The sequence below is a fragment of the Rhinatrema bivittatum genome, chromosome 2, assembly GCF_901001135.1.
Source record: "Rhinatrema bivittatum chromosome 2, aRhiBiv1.1, whole genome shotgun sequence".
In the NCBI taxonomy this organism is placed as follows: domain Eukaryota; kingdom Metazoa; phylum Chordata; class Amphibia; order Gymnophiona; family Rhinatrematidae; genus Rhinatrema; species Rhinatrema bivittatum.
The window spans coordinates 823,634,592-823,658,013 of NC_042616.1; the positions used below are offsets into that span (position 1 = coordinate 823,634,592).

Consider the following 23,422-nt stretch of genomic DNA (forward strand, 5'->3'; position numbering starts at 1 on the left):
ACCGTGGCCCATGATCGGCAAGATACTGCGGCGCATAGAATTGCACCCGTCCGACGTGATCATGGTGGCGCCGGAGTGGCCGCGCCGTCCGTGGTTTGCGGACCTGGTCCAGCTGTCGGTGGTGGCACCCCTTCGTCTACAGGGGTTTCCGGGGCTCCTTCGTCAGGGCCCCGTCTGTTTGGAGGATGCGGATCACTTCTGTCTCGCGGCATGGCTTTTGAGAGGTATCGGTTGAAGCAAAAAGGTTACTCGGACGCGGTAGTTGCCACGCTGCTGAGATCCAGGAAGCAGTCTACGTCTCTGGCTTATGTTCGAGTCTGGGTAGTCTTTGAGGAATGGTGCGTGGAGCGGGGTCTTAATCCCACTTCCGCTGCTATTCCCGATATTTTGGTTTTTCTCCAGGCTGGGCTGGCCAAGGGCTTAGCGTGCAGTTCCCTACGGGTCCAAGTCGCGGCGCTTGGTTGTTTGCGTGGTAAGATTCGGGGAGTCTCCCTGGCTCTCCACCCGGATATCTCCCGTTTCCTTCGGGGGGCGAAACACCTCCGTCCTCCTTTGCGGCTCCCTTGTCCTTCTTGGAACCTCAACTGGGTGCTCTCGTCCTTATGCTCAGCTCCTTTTGAGCCTCTGAAGCGTTCTACGATCAAAGATCTCACGTTAAAGATTGTATTCCTGGTAGCCATTGCGTCTGCTCGCCGGGTTTCTGAGTTGCAAGCTCTATCCTGCAGAGAGCCCTTCTTGCGCTTTTCCGATTCAGGGGTTTCCTTGCGGACCGTTCCCTCTTTCTTGCCTAAGGTCGTATCACCTTTTCATTTGAATCAATCGGTTGAACTTCCCGCTTTCGCGGTTGGGGAATCTTCCGACCCGAAGTTGAGGGATTTGAGAAAACTAGATGTGCGGAGGTCTCTTCTTCGCTATCTAGAGGTCACAAATTCTTTTCGATTAACGGATCATCTGTTTGTGGTGACGTCGGGTCCGAAGAAAGGTTCTGCGGCGTCCCGCACGACAATCGCCCGTTGGCTCAAGGAGGCCATTGGTTCCGCGTACATTATGCGCGGTAAAACACCGCCAGTGGGTCTTCGAGCTCATTCAACGAGGTCTCATGCTGCGTCTTGGGCGGAATCTTCTCAGGTGTCGCCTCAAGAGATTTGCAGGGCGGCTACCTGGAAATCGTTGCATACCTTCATTAAACATTACCGTTTGGATGTTCAAGCTACTGATGCTGGGGGATTTGGAGAGAGGGTACTCCGAGCGGGACTCTCTGCTTCCCACCCTCGATAACTTAGCTCTGGTACATCCCAGGTGTCCTGGACTGATCCTGGTACGTACAGGGAAAGGAAAATTAGTTTCTTACCTGATAATTTTCGTTCCTGTAGTACCAAGGATCAGTCCAGGATCCCGCCCGCAGTGTGGCGCTTTAGTAACGGAGAGTCCGCTCATTGTTGTTTTTTAATACGCTGAACCCTTGTTTTGTTTGCTCTCCCGGTTGGAGAGTCTGTTTTTCCTGTAGGGGTGTTGGAATTATTTTCGTTTACTTAGTAAGTTTCTATGGTTAGCTATGTTGGCTTTTGGATTTTTCTACTTTGACATTACGTATGACTGAGGGGCTGTGACTGGCACAGGGGCTTATATATGGCTCCGCCCACAAGTTTTAGTCTGTCTCCATCTACTGGTGCGGAGTCACAACCCAGGTGTCCTGGACTGATCCTTGGTACTACAGGAACGAAAATTATCAGGTAAGAAACTAATTTTCCTTTGATTTCCCATTCTCTGGTGATCTCGGATAAGTCACGTTTTGGGACCTCTTCTGATCTAGTGCGGTCTCAGTAACAGACGAGAGCCATAGGGATGGGCTGAGGGCATGTGGGTGTCTCAGATGAGCTGCTCATTGAGATCTCTTCTGTACTAGTGCGGTCTCAGTAACAGATGACACGTAGGGAAGGGGTGAGGACACGTGGGTGTCTCAGATGAGCTGCTCATTGAGATCTCTTCTGTACTAGTGCGGTCTCAGTAACAGATGACACGTAGGGAAGGGGTGAGGACACGTGGGTGTCTCAGATGAGCTGCTCATTGAGATGTTCTATACTAGTGCGGTCTCGGTAACAGATGACACGTAGGGAAGGGGTGAGGACACGTGGCTGTCTCAGATGAGCTGCTCATTGAGATCTCTTCTGTACTAGTGCGGTCTCGGTAACAGATGACACGTAGGGAAGGGGTGAGGACACGTGGGTGTCTCAGATGAGCTGCTCATTGAGATCTCTTCTGTACTAGTGCGGTCTCAGTAACAGATGACACGTAGGGATGGGGTGAGGACATGTGGGTGTCTTAGATGAGCTGCTCATTGAGGTCTCTTTTGTGCCAGGTGCAGTCTCAGTAATAGACGAATCTTAGGGATGAGGTTGGAGCCCATGGGTGGTCTTGGACATTTTTTGATCTTTTTGTCTCTCTGACTTTGTTTCTATCTTGGAGAACGTATTTTGCCAGATCTCAATATTGGAGTCCTGGTGCGGTAACATGGATTTATTCTGTGGGACGTTGTGTAAATACACGGGACAATGCTCTGTGTGTGTGTTATCACAATGGTGCCTGGGGATGCAGCATCTCTAATGTATAGACCGCCTGCTTCAGGAAGCCCTTTGCCCACTTTTTGATCTTGTCTGAGCTTTTTTGTTTCTCTATATTTTAACTGCATATCTACTTTCCTATCATTGTGAGGTGTTTTTCTTCCACTTTTATTTTTGGCGGGGCAGGGACCTATCCTTCTGGCTTTGTGTTTTGTCCCTTGTGGATAATTGAAGCCATTGTATCGGAAGTCTGGTCACGGTAAATAGAGAGAGAAACTCCAAAATGCCATCTCTAGTCTCCCAAGACCTAGGGGACCAACTTTGGGGAACTGTGAACTTCTGCTGCTGAATCCTGGTAGTCTGTTGGGTTAACTCCAAGGTCAAGGCAAGATCTGCTGGGAGTCCTGACTACACTTGACCAAGCCTCAAGCTTTCTCAGGTCACTCTTCCTTTTATATACTCTATCTGGTACATCCACTCTGTTGCAGATCCTGGTATCCTATGCAGAAAAGCAAACCTTTTCCCTGCTAACTCCGCTGCAATAGCACTTGGAAATATTGACCAGAACTCGGCCCCGACCAATCCTTCAGGCGCTTTTCTGATAACCTCCCATTTACTCCTGCCTTCTGTTATCTGTCATTCAAGTGTCTAACCCAGTTCAACCCTATGGGGGCCCCTTCATAGGCTGCTCAAGTTTTATATAAGAACCTCCTGGGCCAAAAACCAAGTATACCACATCCAGCACTCACCCTTGACCTAAACCTTTCATCACCCCAGCAAGGAAATTGATCTTCCATTAGTAAAACCTTGCTGCTTTGCATCCTGCATCTTGCTGGATTTCTATTGTCAAATAGTCTACACTTTGGGACTATTTTATTATTTAGCTTATATTTAGCTTATATTCCACATCTCTCTGTACACACCCAGATCAGTCCAGACTCCTGGGTTTATGCATCCCTGCCAGCAGATGGAGACAGAGAGAGTTTTACTGCCACTGCTTCATCACTCCGTGTGCCACCTGCAGTCCCTCCAAGCGGAGACTATTTCATTATTTGGCTTATATTCCACACTTGCAGACACTTGAAATGCTACTGAAGAGAGCTGGCATAAGTGGAGAGTCAGGAGCTGCCCTTTAGGACAAAGAGAGGTTGCACAATTCAGATAAAGGTGCAATCGGTAAGCGAATTGGTTTTCCCCAGAAAGTTCCAAATGCCAGGAGGCTGCATTTATGTATGTTGATTTATAGTCTGATTACATTCAGGTACTGCAGGTATTTCCTTTCCCCAGAGAGCTCACAGTCTAAGCAATGAAGGGTGAAGTGGATTTGACCTCTGGCTTACCTGGTTCTCGGCCCGCTGCTCTCACCACTAGCGGGTACTCCACTCCCTTTCTATCCCAAGTGCTGTGCAAACGGAGTCCACGTGCACTCGTGTGATGAGTCTGTATTCTTGTACAATATTGGGCCTGTATTCACAGATCCAACCAGACCTGCGGGAGCTGATGGAGACCATGAACCGGATGAGCCACCTGCCCCCCGACTTCGAAGGCAGAGAAAAAGTCAACGTGTGGTGAGTTGAACTGCGGGAGATTGCAATGCTGCGCGGAGGCCGGGGCGGGAGAGGTGCATGGAAGCTCTCGCTCTGTAGGACTGGTTTATAGCAGACGTTCAGCAGCGCGACTATGTCTCTGTTTCTTAGTCACTCTTTGGAGCTGGTTTAGAGTAGAAGCTCCGCAGTGTCTGTCTCACCACTCTGACTGGCTTATAGAAGGCACTCGGCAGTGTGTGTGTGTCTCTCTCCCTCCCTCAGTCCTCAGCTTCTTTGCCAGTCTGTCTCCCGCCTTCCTACTTTGCTCTCTCTATGATTTATGATTGCACTCTTGGACTGATTTATAGCCTGAGCTCAGCACCATGTGTGTGTCTCTGTGGGACTGGTTTACAGGAGACCTTCAGTAGCAAGTCTCTCTCTCCCTCATTCTCTGGAGCTGGGTTATAGGAATTGCTTGGTAGCAGGTCTGTCTCTCCCTCTCTGGGGCTGTTTATAGCAGGTGCTCAGTAAGTCTGTCTCTCTCCCTCATTCTCTGGAGCTGGGTTATAGGAATTGCCTGGTAGCAGGTCTGTCTCTCCCTCTCTGGGGCTGTTTATAGCAGGTGCTCAGTCTGTCTCTCTCCCTCATTCTCTGGAGCTGGGTTATAGGAATTGCCTGGTAGCAGGTCTGTCTCTCCCTCTCTGGGGCTGTTTATAGCAGGTGCTCAGTAAGTCTGTCTCTCTCCCTCATTCTCTGGAGCTGGGTTATAGGAATTGCTTGGTAGCAGGTCTGTCTCTCCCTCTCTGGGGCTGTTTATAGCAGGTGCTCAGTAAGTCTGTCTCTCTCCCTCATTCTCTGGAGCTGGGTTATAGGAATTGCTTGTTTCCTGTACGTACCCGGATCAGCCCAGACTCCTGGGTTTTACCTCCCCTCCAGCAGATGGAGACAGAGACATTTTTGTGGACTCTGTCGTATACCCCTGAGGTGTCAGTATTCTTCTGTCTCCAGCAGGTGGAAGAGGTGCTTTCCTTGAGTCTGGTGGTTTCTGTCAGGATTTAGGATTTTGGTTTGCAATTTAATATTCCCTGTACGTACCAGGATCAGTCCAGACTGCTGGGTTATGCCTCCCTTTCAGCAGATGGAGTCAGAGAGAAAACTGAAAAGCACCACCCACATAACCCGGGGTGCCACCTGCGATCCCTCGGTATTTTCTCTGACTCCAGCAGATTGAGAGGCATAACCTGCGGTCCTGATCTCTGTTTTCCTTGGGGCTGTGCCCCACCAGGTTTGACCACCAAAAAAAAAAAGTAAAGGAAGAGACTTTTGTATATTACCTATAATATATCTTCAGAGCCTTTGACTGGATCATTAAAAAAAAAAAAAAATAGTTCAAAAGCAAGTTTGTTTTCTGACTTTTTCTATTGTGTAATTTGCTGAAGCAGCCAGCATAGGCAGGCACGGCAGGGCATAGTCCTGTCTCTATTTCCCGGAGTGTGTTTAGGTCTAGCCCGGTGAGAAGAGGGGGAGGATTTACCGGTGGGCCGGTCACTCTCCCCCTCCCTCAGAGACGTTCCATTCCTCTGACACCCCCTCCCCCCCTCCAAGCGCCGTCCCCCATGGGCTGAGTTTTCGTTTAAAAATAAATAAATAATCCCTTTTCCTTTTTCTTTCGGCTTGCGCCTGCCTTCTCAGCCGTGCCTGCCAGCACTCTCTCCAGGAGGGGTGGAGTTTTCCACCCGGCTGCTGACCATGCCTAGGGGGGACGGCGTGCAGCTCCTGTGGAGAGCCGGGGCTCCGGCTCTCCCGCGAAGGCCTTTGCTCCCGGTGCCTCCCCAGGGGCGAGGGTCCTTCGCAGCGCGGCGATTCTGCACGGGGTGGCCATTTCGCGGCGCAGTCGGTCACGAATGGAACACGAGGCAGGGGGGGCAGGGGCCTGGCTCGTTCCCGATTAGCGTGGGAGCGGCGGCCATTTTGTCTGCCTCAGAGGGGGATGCTGACTACTCAGAGGAGGGAGGGGATCTCCCTCCCCCACTGTCCCCGCCGCACAGACCGTGCGGTTTGCCAGCCGAGCCAGCTCCTCCTCCGGGTAAGGCCTCGGGGGGGGGGGGGCCTTAAAGCGACAGCAATCTTTTACCTCTAAATTTATTTTATTGCTGCATAAAGCTTATTTGGAGGCAGTCTGAATGGGTTGTCCAGCCTCCTCTCCCACCAAAGATCCCGAAGGTCTGGGGGGAGTAGGTTGCCTGACGGGTTGCCTGATCCAGTGGACCCAGGGGATCCGGGTTGTCAGGATCCTTTCAACCTTGCTCTGGATGATAAGGGAGACAGCGTCACCCAGGTGGAGGATGACGACCCACAGATCCTATGTCTGTTCCATAGGGAAGAATTGGACCATTTGATTTTGCATGTGCTGCAGGAGCTGGAACTCCTCCTATCTCAGGAATCGTCGGATTTGTCTACGGGGGATGCAGCGTTAGCGGGGCTTCGCGCTCCACCACAGACGTTCCCTTTTCACCCGAAGCTTTCACAGATTGTGTCACGGGAGTGGGAGACCCCGGAGGCTTCCTTGAGGGTTACCAGAGCCATGGAAAAGTTATTCCCACTCCCTGTTGAGACACTAGACCTCCTTAAGGTTCCCAAAGTGGACTCCGCAGTCACGGCCATAGCTAAGCACACTACTATTCCGGTGACAGGGGGCACTGCGCTTAAAGATCTGCAGGATAGGAAGTTGGAAGAGTTGCTTAAGCGTATATTTGAAGTCTCCGCCTTGGGAATACGAGTGGCTGTATGTAGTAGCCTTATGCAGCGGGCTTTGCTTCGATGGGTTCAGCAAATGTTGATGGCCCAAGATCTCCCCACTGGGTGGCTGAGCAGGCGGCCCATATGGAATCGACTGTCGCCTATATGGCAGATGCCCTTTATGATCTCCTTTGGACTTCGGCCCATACTATGTCTTCGGTATCTGCGCGTCGCCTGCTGTGGCTCTGGAACTGGTCCGCGGATGCCTCTTCTAAGTCCCAACTCAGCTCCTTCCCTTTTCGGGGTAAGTTGTTGTTTGGTGATGAGCTAGAACAACTTATCAAGGCCCTGGGTGACAACAAGGTGTATAAGCTGCCAGAGGACAAGCCCAGGGCGGCCCGCACTCCTGGTAACTACCGAGGCCATTTCAGGGGACAGCGTCATTTTCGATCAAGTCTGGAGGCTTCGGGATATGCCCCTCGGCAATCAGCCTCCAGAGCACAGTCTTGATAGTCTTCCTTTCGAGGCAGGTGGCCTCAGCGAGCCGGGACCCATGCCTTCGCACACAATAGCAAGCCGGCACAATGAAGGGACACCGACCCATTCCTCCATACCGAACATCGGAGGTTGGCTGTCCCACTTTTATGAGGAATGGGTCAAAATTACTTCCGATCAGTGAGTGTTAGATATTAGTCACGGTTATGCTTTAGATTTTGCTCGTCCCCTCCAGGATCTTTTCCTGATGTCCCCTTGCGGGCCACTGCGCAAGCAACAGGTGGTCCTTCAGATTCTGAGTTGGTTGAAGGCTCTGGGAGCCATTACGTCGGTTCCTCCGTCAAAACACTGGACCAGTTGTTACTCCATTTATTTTGTGGTACCAAAGAGGGATGGGACCTTTAGACCGATTTTTGGACCTCAAGCAGGTCAACAAGGCCTTGCGAGTGCCTTGTTTTCGTATGGAAACGTTGCGGTCTGTCATTGTGGCGGTCCACAAAAGAGAGGTTTTTTTGGCGGCTTTGGATCTGATGGAGGCATATCTTCACATAGGAATCCAGGAACACCATCAGTGGTTTCTCAGATTCATGATTCTGGAGCAGCATTATCAGTTCTGTGCCCTACCATTTGGCCTGGCGACTGCTCCTCGCGTATTTACCAAGATGCTGGTGGGGGTAGCGGCGAGCTTACATCGGGAAGGAATTCTGGTGCATCCCCTACCTGGGCGATTGACTTATTCAAGCTAAATCGGAGCAACTCTGCTGGGCGGCGGTCCATGCGGTTGTGTGTCATCTGCAGTTTCTGGGCTGGGTTGTCAACTACGCCAAGAGCCAGCTGATTCCCACTCAGGTGATAGAATTCCTGGGGGCTCGGTTTGATACGTTGACAGGCAAAGTCTCTTTGCCCCTCGATTGTATGGACAGGTTGATGTCCCAGGTATGGTGACTGCTCTCACTCTCCACCCCAGTGGTGTGGGATTATTTGCAGGTTCTTGGGTATATGGAATCTACGCTGGAGCTAGTCCCTTGGGCTTTCGCACATTTAAGACCGGTACAGAGGACGCTCCTCTCACGTTGGGATCCCAAGTCGGAAGAGCTCTGGATTTAAGCTTTCTGCCTAAGAGCCTAAATTTGGCTTCCAGAACCTCCCTTCCACATTTTCCTATGTCGTTGGTGCCCACATGTACCATGACAGCCGGCTCCTCCCCAGCACTATCTAAAATCCTATCTAGGTGACGCGTGAGGTCCGCCACCTTCGCACCAGGTAGGCATGTTACCAGGCGATCCTCACGCCCACCAGCCACCCAGCTATCTACATTCCTAATAATCGAATCACCAACTATGACGGCCGACCTAACCCTTCCCTCCTGGGCAGTAGGCATTGGGGAGATATCCTCAGTGTGAAAGGACAATGCATCACCTGGAGAGCAGGTCCTTGCTACAGGATCCTTTCCTGCTGCACCTGGTTGGTGCTCTCCCATCATGAGACCACCTTCCTCCAAGGCAGCACCAGGGCTGCCAGTTTGAAGTTGGGACTTGACTACTATGTCCCTGAAGGTCTCATCTATATACCTCTCTGTCTGCCTCAGCTCCTCCAGGTCTGCCACTCTAGCTTCCAGAGATCGGACTCGTTCTCTGAGAGCCAGGAGCTCTTTGCATCGCATGCATATGTACAACTTCTCACCGGTGGGTAAAAAATCATACATGTGACACTCGATGCAAAAGACTGGGAAGCCCCCCTCTTGCTGCTGGACTGCTGCCTTCATCTCAATTTTTTTTTTTTTTTTTTGTTTAAATAATTTTTATTGAAAAAGATAACAAGTGCAAACAAAGCAATAGCGTGAGTACAATCAGATCAATACAGTAAGTGCACTTTACATACGTAGGAAAAACAATATATACCTTTCTTGTACAAAGGAAATGAGAAGCGAAAACGTAAACAAAATTAAACGCATGAGAAGAAAAAGAAAAGGAGGGAAAGTAAATATAGAGAAAAGAAAGCATTACATTCACCCATGTAAAGAAAATATTCATACTAAAGTTAGAACATGTGTAATATTGGCAAGCCAAGCTACCCAGCATCCAAATGCAATGAAACAGTATACTCGTCAAGCGGCTTCCACACCTGAGACCATGACGCAAGTCTACGAAACTTAATTGCCATAGCCTTCTCATACTTACTGTACATACATACAGAATTCCACCACATATATTCAGAGAGTAAGCTGCTCTGCTTCCAATTCGCCGTGATATTATGTAATGCCGTAAGCATCAAAAAATCTAATAGTTTGCCTTGAGTGGAACTGAGAGTAAGGCCTGGGTCTCCGCTACGTAGAATAACCAAGGTGTATGAGATAGGGCAGGTAAGAGGAAGTATAGTAGAAATGATGGACCAGATCTGGGTCCAAAAACGCTGCACTGGTGGGCAGTAAAATAGCATGTGGGATAGAGTGCCATTAGGGCCTCCGCACGACCAACAAGTGTGAGCCTGTAATAGTCCCGCCCGGCATAACTTCCAAGGGGTCCATAATGCTCTATTCATAATAAAGTAGGAAGTTTGAGTCAAACTCGAGGATAAAGAAATCCGAACAGATTTCTGCCATAAGTTTTGCCATTGGCTAGAATCCAAATGAACGTCTAAAGTGGACATCCAAAGGGATTGTAGTCCTGTAAGGGAGCTGAGTGGCATCTTTACCTTAAGGAATTTATAAATTCTGGAAGCTAGGTGTCCTTTGGCACCATAAAGCGTATAAAAGGAGATCAAAGAAGGCTCAGTTTGAGACATGAGGGCAGTGACATCTATGTCTTTTAAAGCATGCCGCAACTGTACCCAAGCATAAAATTGAGAAGAGGGCAGACTATTACGGTCCTGGAGACAAGGAAACAGGAGTAGTTGCCCATTGTCCAGGATTGTAGAAAGAAACCATATCCCATATGTTTGCCAAATAGGCCAGTTAAGAGTCTGGCCAGCTATTTTAATATGTAAGTTATGCCAAAGCGGAGCAAATTTAGAGAAAGCCCAAGCAGGGAGGTGGTGTGGTCGCAGCTTATCAAATATAGAGATTGCGAGATGGAGAGATCTCAAAATGGGATTAGTTCTGGCACGAGGTGGCAGCGGTATACCTGGAAAGTATTCCATTGGGGCCGGGGGCAACAGGGACTGTTCTATAGCTAACCATCTTGGGGAGGGAAATGGAGATTCCTCCGCGGTGAAATAGTGAAAACCTTGTTGTAAAATATAAGCCTGATGATATAAGTAAAAATCCGGAAAGTTAACCCCCCCATATTTAGTTTGACGTTTCAATTTAGCAAGGGCGATCCGAGGGGTCTTGTTGTGCCATAAAAACTTGATAAGGGTCCGATCTAATTGTTTATAAAAGGCGTTGGAAAAGAAAATAGGTATCATGGAAAGAACATATGTGATTCGAGGCGCAAGAACCATTTTTATTGAGTCTAAACGACCCCACCAGCTCAAATGTAAAGGGGACCAGGCCAGTATGGCGTCCTTGAGTTGACGAAGTGTTAACTCTTCACATTGGGAAACCGTTAAATCAATGTCCATATGAAACTTAATGCCTAAATATTTGAGACCGCTCTTCACCTTTTGGATTGGAAGGGTACCCAAATCTATTAAAGAGCCTAGAAAATTTAAAGGGAGCAACTCAGTTTTATGCCAATTGATCTTATATCCAGAAACCAACGAATAAGCAGAGATAAGGTTAAACAGAGAAGGAAGAGAGACATCAGGATTAGTAAGGAAAAGAAGAACATCATCGGCGTAAGCTGACAATTTATATGCATGATTTCCAATCTGAAAGCCCTCTATATTCACTGATTGCCGTATAGACAACAACAAGGGTTCTAAAGCCAGGTTAAAAAGTAATGGGGAAAGTGGGCATCCTTGTCGGGTGCCTCTATGTAATAAAAAAGGGGCAGAAGAGTGGTTGTTGACAAATAAGAAGGCCTTAGGAAAGGAATATAAGGTTTTGACCCATGATAAAAATACCGGGCCAACTCCAAACCATTCCAAAGAAGCCCATAAGAAGGACCACTCAACACGATCAAATGCCTTTTCCGCATCTAATGATACGGCCACCGCTGGGATTGATAAGGAGGGGGCATGATGCAAAATATGCAAAAACATGCGTGAATTATTAGCAATTAATCTACTTTTGAGAACCTGATTGATCAGGATGAATAATGGAGCACAGTATCTGAGACAATCTTGTGGCTAGTATTTTTGCAAAAATTTTGTAATCTGTATTTAATAAAGAGATCGGCCTATAATTGGAGACAGAGGCTGGATCTCGACCTGGTTTCGGGAGAACTATTATACTTGCTTCAGTGAAACTAGAGAGGCCAGCAGGAGTGGAAGAAAGCAGAGAAGTAAAATAAGAATGTAGGTGTGGAGCAAGTAAACCTTTAAAAGCATGGTAAAAGTCAGTGGATAGTCCGTCAGGTCCAGGAGCCTTACCCAATGCTAGTGCAGTAATAGCTGAAGTAACTTCCTCTTGGGAAAGAGGATTATCTAACATGGAAGTCTGTTCAGCAGTAAGGGTTGGATGAGTTATGTTCTCAAGAAAACGATGTATGCTGTCTGTTGATGAATCCGTTTCTGCTTGATATAGAGACTCATAAAAAGAACGAAACTCCTGAAGAATATCAGCATCGGAGGTCAGGGGCGTTTGAGTAGAGGATAAAATCATTTCAATGCGCTGACGCTCATGCCGTTTTTTGAGGTATGAAGCTAACAGGTGGCCACATTTATTGTTTTCAGCATAGTATGTTGCCTTGGTTCGAGAAAGGCCCAGTTGAACCTGAGAACTTAAATGTTGATTGTAGCGATATCTCGACTTTAGTAGCTCCGTTAAGGAGGGCAAAGTAGGATCAGAGATATGTTTATGTTCCAATAAGTCCACTTCTTGCTGCATGTGGAGTAGGGTATCACGATATATTCTTTTACACTTGATAGAATGACTAATAATAGATCCTCTGATTGTTGCTTTAAAAGCTTGCCAAAGAGTATCTGACGAGATCCCTGGAGTAGAATTGAATCGAAAATATTCCTCAATTTGTGTTTGTGTGGCGGATATGAAAGTGGGATCCGCCAACAGTGAAGAGTTGAATCGCCATCTATGTTCAGTAGAAAAAGGAGAAAACAATTTAAGCGTAATCTGTATAGCAGCATGATCAGATATCAGGATAGGTTGTATGGAAGCTGCAAGGACACTTTGAACTAGTTGTTTGGAAACGAGGAAAAAGTCTATTCTAGAATAAGTATGATGTGAAGCAGAGTAAAAGGAATAGTCTTTAGTCGTGGGATGAAGCAGGCGCCATGGATCAGACAGCCCATGCGATTGTATTAATGCCCGCAAGGTTTTACAAGATTTCGTTATATGTGGGCGCAGTTTAGTTGTTCTATCGAGAAAAGGGTCTAAAACTTGGTTAAAGTCTCCACCAATAATTATTGGAGACAGTGGAAGAGCAAGTATACGTGTGAACACATTTTGAAAAAAGTCCGGATCATCCACATTGGGAGCGTAGATATTCAATAAGATATAGTCTTGCTGTGCAATCTGAATTTGAGCTAGGGACCACCTACCATCCTCATCCGCCGAGGAATGAAGAAGTTTGGCATCCAATCGTTTGTGGAGTAATATCGCAGTGCCTCTTTTTTTTTTGACTGCAGAACTGAATAGCACCTGACCCACCCACTGTTGTTTAAGTTTAAGCGCTTCATCCGGAGAAAGGTGAGTCTCTTGCAGGAAAGCGATGTCTGTATGGATCGTTTGGAGATAGGTCAGAATCTTTTTCCTCTTTATTTGGTGTGTGAAGCCGTTGACATTTAAGGAAGTGAGTTTGATATCACTGATTGTTGAAGCCATGATTCTGGAAAGTTAACATATGCTGGGCAGCATGGCAGCGTAGTCATGTAGGATTGATTCTTGGGTGAACAAAGTAAGATAAGGGTAAAAAAAATATGTTGTAACAGTCCATGATGGTAGCTTGACAAAAGAGAAAGGGAAAAGAAAAAAATCCACATGAGAAGAAAACTATTAGCCTTAAAGGCTGATTGAAACAAACGAGCCTCTTGTAGTGCCAGAGGTCGCAGGTAACCATCCGCTCACGCCAGACCATATATACAACGATGAGGAACCCCAACAAAAACCAATAAGGAAATGGGGATTGTTTTTTTTTTTTTTTTTTTTTTTTTTTTGTTATTTGTGGCTGCCACTCTCTTATAACTTTTAGTGGCTGAGGTAGTACATAAAGTGTCCAGACAACAACTAGAAATAACCTTCTCGCAGGTTTGCAAGTTAACAAAAACATTGATTTATCCTGTGAAATCCTTTAGCCTTATATTCAAGTCACAAAAAAAAAGAAGGAAAATATCCGTGAGAAAAAGGACCCTAAACATTTCATTGGTTGAAATGTCTAGAAGAGGTCATTTTGACTGAGTATAGACAAAATATAACATGTACGTTCAAGTTACCATGTCCGAAGCAGGATCTTGAGACCGCAGAAATTCTTCCAATGCTACTGGGCTGGTGAAGGTTTGCGTGCGATTGTGGTAGGTGACTTTCATTTGAGCAGGGTATAATAGGCCGTATTGTGCCCCTAAAAGCTTGAGACGAGGCCGTAGCGCTAGGAAGCTTTTCCGTTTCGCCGCGGTCGCCTTAGCGAAATCAGGAACAAAAAGAACAGTATTACCTTGAAAGGTAAGAGGAGTTTGAGATTTCGCCGCCGCTAAAATAAGCTGTGTTTGAGGGTAACGAAGAATTTTGAAGATGAGAGGCCGCGGGTATTTTGATCCTCGTAAAGGTCTGGCCGGGATCCGGTGCGCTCTCTCTATTTCCAAGGGTTTGTCGAATTGTATCTTTAGTATAGATGGGATAAGGTGTAAAAGAAATGCTATAGTATCCGTTCCTTCAGCGCCCTCTGGAATACCAAGCACGCGAAGATTGTTTCGTCTATTTCTGTTAGAAAGATCTTCGATTTCAGTCTGCATTTGTGTAATCTCCTGGCGAATAGTTGGAATAGATGACGCAGTTAATAATAAAGAAGAGGTCTGGGCCTCTACGTCATCCAAACGGGTTTGAAAATGCGCCATTTGTTGAGTTACAGATTTCAGCTCGTTTCTAATCGCTATCGTTGCATCCGTATTTATCTGAAGCATGTCCTTTAATTGCTTAAGCTCGATTAAAACAAGATCCGCAGAAGCCATTGTTTTACCTGCGGTGGATTTTTCCGGCGTAGGAGGGTCAGGTTTTGCTCGTTTCGACCCTGAAACCGCCGCAAACGCCGCATCGATCTTCCCAGTTTTGGTCAGCGACATCTTAATTTGGAGGTAAGCGGTCTCAGTCCAAAAAATATAAAAAAGAATGGGGTTAGTAGGATATTAAATGCGAGGTCTGGCGGAGCTCTCTGGTTAAGCGGCCATCTTGGTCGCTGCTCAAGAGCGCCCCCCCCTTCATCTCAATTTTGATCAGTTCCTAGTTAAGTTTTAAGTTGCTATGGGAGTAGGAATGTGTCTAACGTCCTTTAAATGTATTAGTGAATTCACTATGTGTCTGGTAGTGGCCTACCGGGGTCTGATCGAATTCTCAGTTTTTTTTGGGTTTTTTTTGTGAAAGTGGCACCTGCCTATAAATTAAAGGATGAGCTAGGGGTGAGTGGGCAAGGGGTGGGAGGGTTGGGAAATACAAACAGTCTAACTTCAGTTAATCAGCCAGAGTAACTCACTGCTCCCTTGATTAACAAATGTTGGTCCCTATTCAAACCAAATCACATTACCTCAAGACCTTTCCAAGGTGAGTAACTGAGCTGAACTTTTCAACCTTTTTATAGAAACATAGAAACAGAAATGACAGCAGAAGAAGACCAAATGGCCCATCCAGTCTGCCCAGCAAGCTTCACACACTTTTTTCTCTCATACTTATCTGTTTCTCTTAGCTCTTGGTTCTATTTCCCTTCCACCCCCACCATTAATGTAGAAAGCAGTGATGGAGCTGCATCCAAGTGAATATCTAGCTGATAAGTTAGGGGTAGTAGGGGTAGTAACCGCCACAATAAGCAAGCTACACCCATGCTTGTTTTACTCAGACTGTTATACAGCCCTTATTGGTTGTTTTTCTTCTCCCCTGCCGTTGAAGCAGGGAGCTATGCTGGATATGCATCGAAAGTGAAGTATCAGGCACATTTGGTTTGGGGTAGTAACCGCCGTAACAAGCCAGCTACTCCCCGCTTTGTGAGTGTTAACCCTTTTTTCTTCTCCCCTGCCGTTGAAGCAGAGAGCTCTGCTGTATTTGCATAGAAATTGAAGTAACAGGCTTATTTGGTTTGGGGTAGTAACCGCCGTAACAAGCCAGCTACTCCCCCCTTTGTGAGTGCAGATCCTTTATTCCACATTTCCTCTTGCTGTTGAAGCTAGAATGATGTTGGAGTCACAGTAAGCATGTGTACGTTTATTGAATAAGGGTATTGTCTCCAGGCAGTAGCCATCATTCTGGCGAGTCACCCACTCTTCATTGGCGGCCTCTTGACTTTATGGATCCACAGTGTTTATCCCACGCCCCTTTGAAGTCCTTCACAGTTCTGGTCTTCACCACATCCTCCGGAAGGGCATTCCAGGCATCCACCACCCTCTCCGTGAAGAAATACTTCCTAACATTGGTTCTGAATCTTTCTCCCTGGAGCTTCAAATCGTGACCCCTGGTTCTGCTGATTTTTTTCCTACGGAAAAGGTTTGTCGTTGTCTTTAGATCATTAAAACCTTTCAAGTATCTGAAGGTCTGTATCATATCACCTCTGCTCCTCCTTTCCTCCAGGGTGTACATATTTAGATTCTTCAATCTCTCCTCGTACGTCATCCGATGAAGATCCTCCACCTTCCTGGTCGCCCTTCTCTGTACCGCTTCCATCTTGTCTTTGTCTTTTTGTAGATATGGTCTCCAGAACTGAACACAGTATTCCAGGTGAGGCCTCACCAAGGACCTGTACAAGGGAATAATCACTTCCCTTTTCTTACTCGATATTCCTCTCTCTATGCAGCCCAGCATTCTTCTGGCTTTTGCTATCGCCTTGTCGCATTGTTTCGCAGACTTCATATCATTAGACACTATCACCCCAAGGTCCCTCTCCTGCTCCGTGCACATCAGCCTTTCCCCCCCCATCGAATACAGTTCATTCGGGTTTCCACTCCCCATATGCATGACTTTGCACTTCTTGGCATTGAATCTCAGCTGCCATATCTTCGACCACTCTTCCAGTTTCCTTAGATCCCGTCTCATTCTCTCCACTCCTTCCGGCGTGTCCACTCTGTTGCAGATCTTAGTGTCATCCGCGAAAAGACAAACCTTGCCTTCTATCCCGTCCGCAATGTCGCTCACAAAGATATTGAACAGGACCGGTCCCAACACCGATCCTTGCGGTACACCACTTAAAACCGCTCTCTCTTCAGAGAAGGATCCATTTACCATTACACATTGTCTTCTGTCAGTCAACCAATTTGCAATCCAGGTCACCACCTCGGCACTCACTCCCAAGCTTCTCGTTTTATTCACCAGTCTCCTGCGCGGAACCGTGTCAAAAGCTTTGCTGAAATCCAAGTATATGATATCGAGCGCTCTTCCTCGATCCAATTCCTTGGTTACCCAGTCAAAAAAGTCAATCAGATTTGTCTGACAGGATCTTCCCCTGGTGAATCCATGTTGCCTCTGGTCCATCAATTCTCCAGACTGTAGATAGTTCACTATTCTCTCTTTCAGCAGTGACTCCATTACTTTTCCCACCACCGAAGTGAGGCTGACTGGTCTGTAGTTGCCAGCCTCCTCCCTGTTCCCACTCTTGTGAAGCGGGACCACCACCGCTCTTCTCCAATCACTCGGCACCACTCCCGTTTCTAGGGATCTATTGAACAGGTCACACAGCGGAGCCGCCAGAACATCTCTGAGCTCCCTCAATATCCTTGGATGAATCCCATCAGGCCCCATGGCTTTGTCCACTTTCAGGTTCTTTAGCTCTTCCCACACATTTTCTACTGTAAAAGGATTTTCATCTATTCCACTTCCCACCAGTTTTTTGTTGTGTAGAGATGGTCCTGCTCCAGGGTCTTCTTTAGTGAACACAGAGCTGAAGTATTCGTTTAATATTTCTGCCATTTCTTCGTCTCCCTCCACACATTGATCATTACCACCTTTCAATTTCACTATACCACTTTGGACCTTTCTCTTTTCGCTGATGTATCTGAAAAATGATTTGTCACCATTTTTTATCTCCTTGGCAATCCTCTCTTCTGCTTGACTTTTTGCCAACTTGATTAATTTCTTCGTCTCCCTCAGTTGATACAAATATTCTTCTTTGTGTTCCTCCCTTTGGGATCTTTTATATGTCTTGAATGCTGTTCTTTTAGCTTTAATTTTGTCAGCCACCTCCTTTGAGAACCAGATAGGTTTCAATTTTCTTTTGCTTTTCTTTACATTTCTAACGTATAGAGCAGTTGCCTTGGCGATTGCTCCTTTTAGATTGGTCCACTGCTGATCCACATCTCTCTCGTTCTCCCATCCTTTAAGTTCTTCCTCCAGGTACTTCCCCATTTTTATTTATGTATACACTGCTCCTAGGTTGAGAACGAGGGGTAACTCCCCTGCGGTTATCGCCATGCTCTTGCACTCCTGTAAAATCTCTACCTCCAGAGCCTACGTTAAAGTTTGGGGAGTGTTTGGATCATAACATTTGTCTTTCTAGGGCCTCAATTCCGGAGGTTCTGGGATTGTCCAAGGGTCTGGCATTTAATTCCCTGCGAGTTCAGGTGGTGGTGTTAGGTTGTTTTCGAGGTAAGGTGCAGGGGGTTCTGCCAGCTTTGCATCCCGATATGGCTAGGTTTCTGAGAGGGGTTAAACACTTGCGCCCTCCGGTTCGAAATCCCTGCCCTTCCGGGAAACTTAATTTGGTTCTCCGCGCCCTTTGTACAGCTCCCTTTGAACCCCTGACGCGGGCGACCTCTGAAGGATCTCACCTTGAAAATGGTGTTTCTAGTAGTTATTGCATCGGCGAGGCGTATTTCAGAGCTCCAGGCTTTATCTTGCAGAGAGCCTTTCTTATGGATTTCTGAAGCAGGTGTTTCAAGGAGAACGTTTCCCTCTTTTCTTCCGAAGGTGGTCTCTGCTTTTCATTTGAATCAGTCAGTGGAGCTTCCTTCCTTCGCGGGTCTGGACTCCGCTACGCCAGAGGCCAGAGATTTACGGAAGCTGGATGTAAAGAGGGTGTTACGTTAAGGTTATGAACAGTTTTAGTCTTTCGGACCCAACTGTTCATCTTATGGAATGGACCCAGAAGGGGTCCTAAAGCTTCTAAGGCCACTATCGCCCGTTGGCTGAAGGAGGCTATGGTGTCTGCATAACTTGTACAGGGTCCTCGGATTCCGGTCGAGCTTAAGGCTCATTCAATGCGCTCGCAATCGACTTCGCGGGCTGAATGCCAACAGGTTGCGCCGCAAGAGATTTGCAGGGCGGCTACCTGGAAATCTGCACATGCTTTCGCGAGACATTATCGACTTGAGGTCCGGGCACCAGAGCCCGGTTCATTCGGAGCTAGTGTCCTCCGAGCGGGACTCTCGCAGTCCCACCCTGGTTAGGGAAGCTTGGGTACATCCCAGGAGGCTGGGACTGATCCGGGTACATACAGGGAAAGGAAAATCGGTTCTTACCTGATAACTTTCGTTCCTGTAGTACCACGGATCAGCCCAGAGTCCCACCCAGGGAGAGTCCGCTCGGCCAGTGGGCAGCCAATTGTTTGCGGTAAGATTACATAATGCCCCCCCCTTTCCGGGTAAGGATTCTAGGGCATAGTTTTTGGTTTTCGTCAGTTATATGTTTTTCATTACCTCTGCTCTTCGGGGGGAGGTTGTTCAGGAATTTGTGTGACGTTTTATTATCGTTCTGCTTGGGTAGAGTGGAAATACTGACAGACTCTAGGTGGCACCTCAGGGGTATATGACAGAGTCCACAAACATTTCTCTGTCTCCACCTGCTGGAGGGGAGGTAAAACCCAGGAGTCTGGGCCGATCCGTGGTACTACAGGAGCGAAAATAATCAGGTATGAACCAATTTTCCTGTAGCAGGTCTCTCGCTCTCGCACTCTCCCTCTCTCAGGCTGGGGTATAGGAATTGCCCAGTAGCAGGTCTCTCTCTCTCTCTGGGGTTGATTTATAGCAGGTTCTCAGTAAGTCTCTCTCTCCTTCATTCTCTGGAGCTGGTTTATAGGAATTGCCCGGTAGCAACTCTGTCTCTCTCTCCTCCTCACTCTCTGGGTCTGGTTTATAGGAGATGCTCAGCCAGTCTGTCTCTGTCCCTCACTCACTGGGTCTGGTTTATAGCAGGTGCATGGTAATTTGTCAGTCTTTCTCAATGTCACTCTCTGGGTCTGGTTTATAGGAGATGCTCAGCCAGTCTGTCTCTGTCCCTCACTCTCTGGGTCTGGTTTATAGGAGAGGCTCAGCCAGTCTGTCTCTGTCCCTCACTCTCTGGGTCTGGTTTATAGGAGATGCTCAGCCAGTCTCTCTCTCCCTCACTCACTGGGTCTGGTTTATAGCAGGCGCATGGTAATTTGTCAGTCTTTCTCAGTGTCACTCTCTGGGTCTGGTTTATAGGAGATGCTCAGCCAGTCTGTCTCTGTCCCTCACTCTCTGGGTCTGGTTTATAGGAGAGGCTCAGCCAGTCTGTCTCTGTCCCTCACTCTCTGGGTCTGGTTTATAGGAGATGCTCAGCCAGTCTGTCTCTGTCCCTCACTCTCTGGGTCTGGTTTATAGGAGAGGCTCAGCCAGTCTGTCTCTGTCCCTCACTCTCTGGGTCTGGTTTATAGGAGAGGCTCAGCCAGTCTGTCTCTGTCCCTCACTCTCTGGGTCTGGTTTATAGGAGAGGCTCAGCCAGTCTGTCTCTGTCCCTCACTCTCTGGGTCTGGTTTATAGGAGATGCTCAGCCAGTCTCTCTCTCCCTCACTCACTGGGTCTGGTTTATAGCAGGCGCATGGTAATTTGTCAGTCTTTCTCAGTGTCACTCTCTGGATCAGGTTTAAAGCACTACACAGATATAGTTTTTACAATGTTACCATGTTTGTTACAATGTAAAGAAAATATGACCACCGTCACATTATCAGAAAAGTTATCCTGTAAACCGACATGATACCCATGGGTGAATATCGGTATATAAAAACAAATAAATAAAATAAATATAGCAGATGCTTGGTAGTGAGTTTGTCTCTCTCCCTCACTCTCTGGGTCTGGTTTATAGCAGAAGCTCATCAAGCCTGTGCTTCTCTCATCCTCTCACTCCATTCTGTCTCCGATTTGTGACTGCATGTTACAAAAGCTCATCAGGCTGTCTCTCTCACTCCACTCTGCTCTGTAGGTTACAGAAGCTCAGCAGTGTGTCTCTCTCTCACTCCGCTCTGTCTCTGCAGGTTACAGACACTCAACAGTGTCGTTCTTTCACTCTCACTCTGCTCTGTATGTTACAGAAGCTCAGCAGTGTGTCACTCGCTCTCACTCTGCTCTGTCTCTGCAGGTTACAGAAGCTCAGCAGTGTGTCACTCGCTCTCACTCTGCTCTGTCTCTGCAGGTTACAGAAGCTCAGCAGTGTGTCACTCTCTCTCACTCCGCTCTGTATCTGCAGGTTACAGAAGCTCAGCAGTGTGTCACTCTCTCTCACTCTGCTCTGTATGTTACAGAAGCTCAGCAGTGTGTCACTCTCTCTCACTCTGCTCTGTATGTTACAGAAGCTCAGCAGTGTGTCACTCTCTCTCACTCTGCTCTGTAGGTTACAGAAGCTCAGCAGTGTGTCACTCTCTCTCACTCTGCTCTGCAGGTTACAGAAGCTCAGCAGTGTGTCACTCTCTCTCACTCTGCTCTGTATGTTACAGAAGCTCAGCAGTGTGTCTCTCTCTCTCACTCTGCTCTGCAGGTTACAGAAGCTCAGCAGTGTGTCACTCTCTCTCACTCTGCTCTGCAGGTTACAGAAGCTCAGCAGTGTGTCACTCTCTCTCACTCTGCTCTGTATGTTACAGAAGCTCAGCAGTGTGTCACTCTCTCTCACTCTGCTCTGTATGTTACAGAAGCTCAGCAGTGTGTCACTCTCTCTCACTCTGCTCTGCAGGTTACAGAAGCTCAGCAGTGTGTCACTCTCTCTCACTCTGCTCTGTAGGTTACAGAAGCTCAGCAGTGTGTCACTCTCTCTCACTCTGCTCTGTATGTTACAGAAGCTCAGCAGTGTGTCACTCTCTCTCACTCTGCTCTGTAGGTTACAGAAGCTCAGCAGTGTGTCACTCTCTCTCACTCCGCTCTGTATCTGCAGGTTACAGAAGCTCAGCAGTGTGTCACTCTCTCTCCGCTCTGTCTCTGCAGGTTACAGAAGCTCAGCGGTATGTCTGCCTCAGACGAGTTGGATGATTCGCAGGTCCGACAGATGCTTTTTGATCTGGAGTCTGCATACAATGCCTTCAATCGCTTCCTCCACTCCTGAACACTGCCTTACCTGATTCGTGCTCCTCTACATGGACTTGTTCACATTCCTGCCACCCGTAGAAAAATAAGATGTGTTCTCCGTTAGGTAAATGCACGCTCCTGTCTCGCCCATTGATCCATCACTTCTAGGAGCCTCTGCCATTACTGTCTCCTGTAGCATCGTATAGACCTGGTGATGGTGGTAATACTGCAGGAAACTCTCTCACCCCATTTCCCCAGGAGGCTGACCCTTTGCTGTAGACGCAGAATTGGATAGGATGATGTAAGCCGGGCCCTAGGGGGTAGATGTGGTCATAGGTTGGGTGATCCCCCTGACTCTGCCAGTCCATGAGTGCTGATGTGTGATAGAAACCTGCTGGGCCTTTGCTTTTACCCTGATTGTTCTGGTGCATGCAACGGTGACGATAAAATTGCCCTCTCTACTTTGTTCCTTTTGCTGATGTAACATATATGTCTGCTTGACCAGCATTTGAAGGTGGAGGGGGCCCCTATTAAATATAGCTCTGGCCTGTGTGGTGATGTGAGTGTTGGATTTTCTCTCTGTACCCGTCACTGTGACTCAGACACACCTGAAGCATTGGGACAGGGGGCAGTGTTCACCTTGTTACGTCCTGGCAGCATTCAGCTGGACATGGGACATTTGAGTCTGTACTGGTTAAAGAGCCATCCGGTCACCTCGTTTCCTGACGAGTATGGGGTTGTGTACGAGGAGAGGGGAGGGGACTAGGAGTGGTGTGTGCATGAGAATCGCTGGGGGTGAATGAGCGAGACTGAGGGGAAGGGAGGACATGTTTGTGAATCATGAGCGAGGTGAGCGGCGGCGCTGGGAGTCTCAGCTGTTCCTTGCTGGGTTAGCAGCGGACGCCTGCCTCCAGTGTGAATCAGATTTGGAAACCCATGCTGGAAATGTTTTTCTCTTTTTCATGTTTGACTTTGCACAGATTTCTAGTATTAAAGTTTGGTTTCTACACCCTCTGGCCCACCTCTCTCGATTTATATCACTTGATATTTGCCAACAGGAGAATGGATAATAAGCAGGATTTAGTAGTGACAGTGATGAAAGGAATTTTTCCTTTGTAACTTCTATTGTAACTTGTACTTCTTACTAATAATAATAAAAAAATTGCATTGTTACATGATTGCAGCCTTCCCTGGCTCTAGATTCACTGAGTTCACTCCAAGAACTTGTGTAAACCTATTTCATTTACCCAACACTCAAAAGCTGATTTTTTTCTTGACCTTTTCAATGCTTCTTTAGAGCAGCATTTCCCAACCAGTGTGCCACGGCAATCTTCAAGTTTTTCTTTCCCTGTACGGGATGAGGAAGATAGTTTTTGGAGGAATTCCCTCCCAGGAGGTTGGCAGGTCCTGGTGGGACCATCCCTCCTAGCTTTAGAGAAGGACTAGCAGGGGTTAGGGACCCTTAGATGCTCGCGGATATACGCTGATCCACGGCGGAGGTAACAATTGGTGATCCAGTTCCCTCACCTTCAGGAGCCTGAAGAGAAGCCTCTGCCATCCTTCAGATAAGCTTTCACACAGCTTTCCTTTTTTGTTTCTTGGTTTGTAAAGTTATTAAAACAA

General features: G+C 47.5%; 1 protein-coding gene across 1 annotated transcript in view; it reads left to right on the forward strand.

Annotated features, from left to right (window-relative positions):
• LOC115085845 (vacuolar protein sorting-associated protein 28 homolog) overlaps positions 1–22,977 on the forward strand; it is a 72,299-nt gene extending 49,322 nt beyond the window's left edge. Inside the window, exons 9-10 of the mRNA XM_029592347.1 lie at positions 4,038–4,129; positions 21,719–22,977. Coding sequence (XP_029448207.1) covers positions 4,038–4,129; positions 21,719–21,836 — 210 coding nt within the window. The 3' untranslated portion in view covers positions 21,837–22,977. The remainder of the gene's footprint in view (positions 1–4,037; positions 4,130–21,718) is intronic.
• The last annotated feature ends 445 nt before the right edge of the window (positions 22,978–23,422 follow it).